We start from the raw sequence: 8,256 nt of genomic DNA on the forward strand, positions 1-8,256 counted from the left end.
GCTTGGAGTGCGGTGAGCCAGGGCATGGAACCAGCCCCTGACGCAGGCCTTCCCTGACCTCTAACTCCAGCCGGGACAGGGTCATTTCACCAAGTCCTGGGTGAGGAGAAAGGCTATGTTTGTTCAACTTTCTTTTGGAAAGGTGCTGGTGCTGGTGTGATACAGTAGGGTAGAGGTGAGTTTTAGCATCACAAGGTCAGAGTTCAAACTCTGCTCTGCAGCTTACTAGCTGTGTGACCCTCCACAGGTTACTGACCCTCTCTGAGCTGTTTCCTCATCCAGAAAGGGAGAACAGTCATCCCTCTCATGGGCTGTCATATTACAGATACTCTTTCTGAAGCCACTGTGACTGGCTTACAGGCAGTCAGAGCTCAAATAAACAGGTGCATTTAACCATTTGTACACCACAAGCGTCTATAGATGCAAGCGGCAGACCAGACCTGTTTTAATTAAATTCAAAATATCGTGGCAGTTAACTGGTATCTATAGATGCAAGCAGCGGACCTTTTTTAATTAAATTCAAAATATCGTGACAATTAACTGGTTAATATCCCAAAACTGCCAAAAGGGTGTCCAGTGCTGCCCTGGCTTGCCCAAGGAGCTTTCTAGAACCTGAATTACTCATCACCAAAATGCGTTGCCGTGGGTAAGAAAATTAGAAGGAATAGGAAAGGCGGTGGCAGGCGCAGGAAAGCCGTTTGGTCTTCACCTCCGTGAGGTAGAGACCACCCCACATCAGAGGAAACCTACGACCCCTGGGGAGCCTGCAGGAGCAGAGGGCTGGGTGGGGAGCAGCCAGGCATCACCCTTACTTCCTGTGTCCCAGAGGGCAGCAGGGCCAGGGGAGCCGAATCCTTTCTGGTTCCCTTCTCTTCTCTTCACCTGCCCTGTCTTCTTTGTCCCTCTGTCCCTCTCAATCCTGTGGACATTTTTCTCCCTCTCTTTGCCCCTGGCTGGGACTGGGATGTGACCCTGTAGGACAAGGCACTAGAGCGACTCCACAGGCCCCTGCCAGGGCCTCAGGGGCCTCCGTCTACGTGGTTACAAAACGACAGGGACCGACTCCAGGAGCCTCTGGTTCACGTTTTCTCTTGTCAGGATGCAGTCCTTTTCCCAGGGTCCCTAAAAAGTGGCTCCTTTTCATTTCCAGGTTTAGTTCAACTTCTGTGCCTCTCCTGAAATTCCTTCCCTACCTCCCACCCTGCGCCTCTAAGTCACTGCCTGGGGAGCAGGAGGTAGGAAATCAGAGAGAAGGGGAGAGGGACAGGGAAAAGGGGGGGTGGAGAGATTGGTTGATTAGAAGAATAAGAAAACAGAGGAAGACGTCTCTTGGTGTGTTTATTTTCCCGTCTGTGTGTCTCCGTTAGATTATAGGGGTCTGGGAGGTGATGACCACGTCTAGTCTGTTTTTTCGCCTGCCGTCTTTGCATGAAAGTCTTCGGGCCGGGGTTGCGCTGTGCCAGTGGTCAGTTGGTTTACATGTTCTTTGTCCAGTTATTTCAGAGAAATCATCTTGCCCTGGTTCTCAAGGAGGAAGATGGCAGGGGTCAGGGCGGAGGGGGAGGAGGAGAGGAAGAAGGAGGAGGACTGAGATGCCAGGGCCTCCTGCCTCTCCCCCAGGCCTGGTCTAGAGACCTCCTGCTGTCCTGTGAATGACCTCGGGCTCCAGAGCTGGAGGGGACAGGCCCAGCGGTCCCACTTAGAATAAATTGCCAGAGCGAAAAGGGAGCTCAGAGGTCCCCGATAATGGAACAGGTGCCTTTCAGGAGAGGGGGTCTTATGTTTGGGGGCTTTCTAAGAGTGGCATTTTGTGGATGAAGAAGGTTGAGAGAAGTGACTTGTTCACGCAGCTTCGGGGTGAGAGTCCTGGACAATGCTCCTTCTGCACCCAGCCCTGTGCCCGACAGGAAGTTGGGGAACATTTTATGGTCCAGGATGGAAGAGCAGGCCGTGCGTGTTCTATCAGGACACAGGCTTTGCATCCTGGCCTCGTCTCCTGCTGGCTGTGTGACCTTGGGCTGTGTGACCTTCCCAGATTCCTCATCTCTCCACTGGGAATCTTAATATCTATGCTGAAGACTAGCTACATCACAGGACTGCTGTGTGTCCAGTGACACGCCTGTGAGGTGCCCACACGGAGCAAGCTCCTTCTTTGACAGGAACCGTGTGGCACCAACTGTGTACCAGGCTCCGGGGCTGCGGCCTTGTTGATTCAGAAGATCCAGGAACCTAAGGGCATTGCTGCCCGGGGTTGGCAGGAAAGTGGCATGGTGAGCCTCCCTGCTTAAGGAGTTCTTCCCATGCATTTCACTTTTTTTCCAAAGAAAAATATTGGCCCTTGCGAAGCACACAGTTCATTTATTTTGCATAGTGAATAGCTGCCTGTGTTTTTAAGGATGATTTAATCTCTCCAGCAGCCCTTATAATTCATCCAGCTTCCTATTGGCGCATCTGACTTTCTCCAGCCCTGCGGGGTGGTGCTGGTGGGAGGGGGAGGTCATCAGAAGCCAGGGCCCCGAGAACAACCACCCTCTTATCTGCTCCGTGGACCCAAACGAGGCAGCATGTCCCCAGGCCCAGAGCAATGGGCTGCTGCCTGAAGCTCCAGGAGTGACTTGAAACCTTATGGAAAACACTAGAAACACTAGACGCAGATGAACAAAACCCAACATCAAATGCAACAGCCACACTGAGAATTTACATTTTTCAAATGGTTGGGGGGAGAGGGAGACAGAAAAATGGAAGTTCATGACACATGAAAATGATATGCCTTTCAAAATCATGTGTCCACATATAAAGTTTAATTGGAGCACAGCTCATTCATATATGTACCATTGGATGTCTGCTTTCCCACTGCAGTTAAACTTAATACAAAGAATTAGATCACTAAAAACATAGCAGAAAATATCGATGATCTTTATGTATCATAGAGCAATGGGATAAATCACAGAAGAAAATAGACCTGACTGCATAAAAACTAAAACCTGCCCATCAGGAGCCATAAGAAACCAAGATAAAAGGCAACCAACTAAAGAAATGATCTGTCACAAATAGGATAAAAGGTTAATGTTATTCATAAAATAAGAGCTCACTCAAGTCATTACAACGAGCACCGAGACCTGAACAGAGGAGGGAGCAAAGGATAGAAATGGGCATTTTATGAAAGAGGAAGCCAACTCGTCAGATCCTTACTTTTACACCTTCATCCGCCATGTTCCAGGAGGGCAGACTTGGTCATTGAAAGGAATCAATCCAATCGCAAGACAAAACCATGGGGCTCCTTAAACTTCTGAGCGTTCACTAAAACTTCAGTTGGCTGGCCTACCTCACCTGGGCCAGGTAGAGTGTCTCCGGCAAGTATGGGAAGCCTCAAGCTTCTGGGCCGATTCCACCCCTCCAGGGTGGGGCACCTGATAAGTCAGCCAGATGAGGTGGCTCGTGGACCAGTCCCAGGGATGAGCAGTTGGGCAGTGAACCCAGGAGGGCCTCAGAGAGGCTCCATCAGGAAGCAGTGAGGAAGGCGTTGCTTCCTACAGGGGTGGGAAGCCGTAGTTGAGTCCTCAGACAATGGAACTGGTGCCTTTCAGAAGAGGGGTCCTTATGTTTGGGGGCTTTCAAGGGAAACAGACCATCAGCATATCTACGGGTAGAGAATATCACCACCAAATCCTAAACCTTAAAGGATGACTTTGGACTTTTATCTTCCCAAAATAGAGTCCTGCTCGTCCTTGGGGACATGTCCAAGGTTTGGAGAAGCTCAGTCTCAGATGCCTTTCCCCAGAGAGCTCTGAGGGGCAAGGGCCTCGGGCCTCAGTCAGAATGAAAAGGCGCCCGCTTCTCTATAAGCAGGAGCTGCCTCCGTGGGGCCAGGCCACCACCTTCTGCCTCGCCCAGCAGAGGTCCTGCTAACCTCACTCTTTTGGGTTTTTTTAAAATAATTCTTTATTGTTGAAAGTATTACATATGTCCCCCTTTTTCCCCATTGACCTCCTCCCGCTCCCTGCCCCCCGCCCCCCACCTCAGGCCTTCAGCACCCTATTGTCTGTGCCCATGGGTTATGCATATATGCATACAAGGTCTTTGGTTGATTACCTCCCACCCTCCCACCTTCCTCCGCCTTCCCTCTGAGATTCCGCATTCTGTTCCATGCTTCTCTGTCTCTGGATTCACTCAGTTCATCAGTTTTGACCTCACTCTTAAAATCTTCCTAGACCATCCCAGCTCTCACCAGCTTCTTATCCTGCATCGTGGATGGAGAAGAGAGCTCAGGCACCCACACTAGCGTGTCCTGCCCAGAAGGGAGAGGAATGAAGCTGGACATGAGTGTGCCAGTGGCCAGCTGGTATAAACATGGAGCCGGAAGCTGGCTGTCCCACCACTAACGCCAGTCTTGGAAAAATTAGATGGAGGGTCTGCCCCAAGTGCACCCTCCACCTTGTAGTTCACCATTTGTATGAGTTGCCCAACGCCTGTGAAGATGAAACTGTGGGTTTAAAACATTCTGCAACTCATAACTCATTTAGAGGACGCATGTCATCAGGTGTGTCCTCCAGCCCTTTCCCATGGAGACGTTATTAATTGATCACCGAAAGTGAGAGCTAGATGCCTTCGAGGCAGGAAAGAAAAAGGCCCCGCCCACTCCAGTTTGTGTTATCAGCTCTTCCCTGGACAACTGACCCACTTCGGCAGCGCCTGTGTGTCACTGAGAAAAGTTCAAGTGAAAACAGAAACATAAGGAGATAGCTGTTACAAATTATAAAGGAAAATTAAAGACTACATTTAGACTATGAAAAATTATAAAAGTCACAAATATAAAAAGGAAAGAATGAAAGAAAAAAGCAGCCTAAAAGGATAGAATGATAAAAGATAACATAGGGAAATATATTCAAAAGGAATTTCAAAAGGTAAAAATTTCTAAATGACCCGAGGGGCTACTTTTACAACTCTCCTGTAAGTCTAAAATTATCTCAAAAATAAAAACATTAATAAATGAAAAGCTAATATAAATCTGGGGTGAAAATTAAAAGTAAAAATAATTTAAACAATAAAAGGAAGCAACTACATGTAGAAGTTTAAAGGGAGGAATTGAAAGCCAATAAGACAGGGGAGTTTCAAAAATAAGTAAAGAATAAGTACTATGAGATAATTAGGTTATATAAAGGGAGGTATCAAATTAAAAGACAAGGGACTAAAAACTTCCAGAGATAAAAATGGAAACTGATGGAATAACCCAAAGTAGCATAAATGAACCAGGGCAAAGTGACATATTGAAAAGTCCAGAAACTCAAAGCTATGAGCTAGTTTTTAAATAAAGAAATATTCTCACTGAAGATGAGAACAGCGTCTGAGTAAATATTTCTACCGCACTCCGTTGGGCTTTTGCAGGGAAGGGGGTGCATGCTGCTCCGAGCCTCACACCCGCTCCAGGCGCTGTTAGGGATCCCTGCCCGCCCTCAGAATGCACAGCTGAGGTCCTGGTGAGTGCCAGTGAGGCGAGTGGAGGCCACAGCTTTGACCTCCTGGCAGGGCGGGGGGCTACCCAACTCGGAACTGGGGGAGTCAGGACACTGATCAAGAGGTGGTTCTGCTGGGCAGTTAGTTGCATGAGGTTGAACAACATGTGCTTTTCTCTACTTCAGTGTCCTTACCAGGGGTGTTGCTGACGCCTTCCTTCTCCTGTTTGGTCCTACCCTCTGCAAAAAAAAAAAACCAACAACAACAAAAAAACCAACAACAAAACATTAAACTAGTCAGCAGCATTTACTTCTTACTGAAGTTGAACGAGTGCTGGGCGTAACAAGTCAGGCTCGCTGCACCTGTCCACCTGGTGTTTCAAACATGAACTGATGTGATGTTTGGGAATTAAAGGTGCACATACATGTAAATAACACTTTGGCAGGGATGCAAAGCTCAGGCTGAGGTTGCTGGGGAGGTCAGTGGGGAGGGGAGGATATGTCTGCCATGAACTAGGGAGGTGGCACTTTCCTCTCCCTGACCCCCACTCTGCGCGCGCGCACACACACACACACACACCACCCCCCAAGCACTTAGCCTCATCTCAACATCCCAGCCTCAACCTCCCATCTTCCTTCCCCAGGTGGGCCTTGCACCAGTATGACTGAGCCCCGCCAGGAGTTCAACGTGATGGACGATCATGCCGGGACCTACGGGCTTGGGGACAGGAAAGATCTCCCCTCTCAGGGGAGCTACACGCTGCTGCAGGACCACGAGGGCGACGGGGACCACGGCCTGAAAGGTTAGTGCACCCCCTGCACAGCAGGCCCGGCCTGGGGACTCACAGCCGTCTGCTTGCTTTGGAAAAGGCTGGCGGGAAGGGTTTGCAGCCAGTTTCTTAAAGAAGTTTTAAACACTTTATTGGGTTAGATTGTCAATAGAGAGACGCCTCATCATTTGAATGAGCCAAGATAACCCAGGTGTGACGCTCTTTGAAAATGTACCTTCCAAAGGGGAGTTTGCCACCCGAGTGGATGCCGGGAATCCTGGCGGGAATCAGGCCAGCATGTGGAGCGGAAGAGAGGCTGTGACAAAGACTGCAGGGCGAGTCAGTCTGATCAGTACAGGGTGCTCTCTCGAGTCTTTAGCCACACCCAACATGTTGACCTGTAAATCAGCAGCACTCATTAGCATGCAAAATACGTGGCCCTACACATTGGCTTCATCTCTCCCTCGCAGGCCTGTCTGGGCCCTATTTGGCACGTTAGTTAGCGCTGGGATTCCTACTATACCTACATTAATAAACTGCATCCACTTCTGCATATTCTAAAATACAGTCTTTTGGGCAAATCAGCTTGGCCTCCTCCTGTCCCATTCCAAACAAATATGTTTCATTTCACTGTCTGGCCACCAAATTCAGGAAGTGCGCAGCCTCTCTTCCGCTCCACATGCTGGCCTGATTCCCGCCAGGAGCACCGAGCTGGCCTCAGTGTGAGGAGGACCCTGCCCCTGCCCTCCAGACCTACTCCTAAGGAGACAAAATGGCAAGCAGTCTACTTCCTCTTTTAGTGGTAAAAATAATTTTAAGAACACTTTGCAGCCTGGGGTGTGTGATGGTGAATAGAAGCGGTGCAGCTCCTAGGTGGGAAACGACCTTTTCTGGGTGCATCTATCCAGGAGGGCTCCCTGGAGGAGGCAGGTCGCCAGGAGGTACCCTGGGTGCAGGAACAACAGTCTCTGTCTTGGAAAGGTTTCCGGACTCACTGGAGGCCTTATTTCAAAGGCTGGCCTCTCTGTATGTGTTTAAGCAGAGAACACATTGGAGTCACAGGAGCTTGGAAATTAGACACGTGGGCTCCAGGTTGGAGGAAGTGGAGGCAGAGTGGGCCTGCTGTCCCTGGGCTCAGAGGCTGCCCAGCCAGAAAGAGTGATGGGAGGGGAGGAATGCGGGTGGGGGTGGGGAATGGGTTCCCAATGGGCCCTTGAACTCCCTACCTGGTGTCATGGTAACAAGAAATGTGCATTCTGACCTCCCCGCAGGCCACAGCCTGGCTCCAGCCCTAGTTGCTAAGTTTCAGCTCTTTGTGGAGGGCTGCTGGGCCCTAGCGCTCCCTCGTCTGAGGACCTGAGCCCACACATGCCCTCCAGCCCCCGCCCCGCACGCCTCTCATCACTCTCTGCCAGGTCCCCGTGGAACTTCAGTTATTAAACTCTTTATTAAACTCTCACGGATGGAATCCAACTTAGAATCACAACATGCTGAATTTTGCCCCGGATGAATTCTGCCAATGAAAAATGATGCTCTATTTAGGGTTGCCTGGTTTAAAAATTAAGTGAAAAATATAGATTATGTTACAACAAATGTACCATAATAATGAAGGATGTTAATAATGGGGAAACTGGGTTTGGGGTACACTCTCTGTCCTATCTTTGCAATTTTACTGTGAATCTAAAACTGTTCTCAAATAAAAAGCTCATTTTTTTTAAGTCCAGAAAAAAAAAAAGCAGTTTTCACCAGTCTTATTTTTTAAAGGGAAAACTAAATTCAATTTGTGCAGTAAGAATCAGCTGACTGAGTTATTTTGTGTCTCAGAGTTGCCTAAAGTATATTCGCTAAAACTACTCCATTCTTTCACATAAAACATGATCAGAAGTTCTAGGCCAAAACAGACATATCCTATCTAATAATAGAGAAACATGGTAATTAGCCGTACCTCCGCTACCCTTCCCATTGGCTAATCAGGGTGATATGCAAATTAACTGCCAACCAAGATGGCGGCCGGCAGCCAGGCAGCTTGAAGC

General features: G+C 48.9%; 1 protein-coding gene across 9 annotated transcripts in view; it reads left to right on the forward strand.

The window, feature by feature from the left end:
• MAPT (microtubule-associated protein tau) overlaps positions 1 to 8,256 on the forward strand; it is an 87,623-nt gene that overhangs the window by 32,523 nt on the left and 46,844 nt on the right. For all 9 annotated transcript variants that reach the window (XM_014531958.1, XM_014531928.1, XM_014531931.1 and 6 more), the window contains one exon: positions 6,098 to 6,256. In XM_014531958.1, coding sequence (XP_014387444.1) covers positions 6,098 to 6,256 — 159 coding nt within the window. Of the gene's footprint in view, positions 1 to 6,097; positions 6,257 to 8,256 lie in introns of those variants that run through there.

The sequence above is a fragment of the Myotis brandtii genome, unplaced genomic scaffold, assembly GCF_000412655.1.
Source record: "Myotis brandtii unplaced genomic scaffold, ASM41265v1 scaffold120, whole genome shotgun sequence".
Taxonomy (NCBI): Eukaryota; Metazoa; Chordata; class Mammalia; order Chiroptera; family Vespertilionidae; genus Myotis; species Myotis brandtii.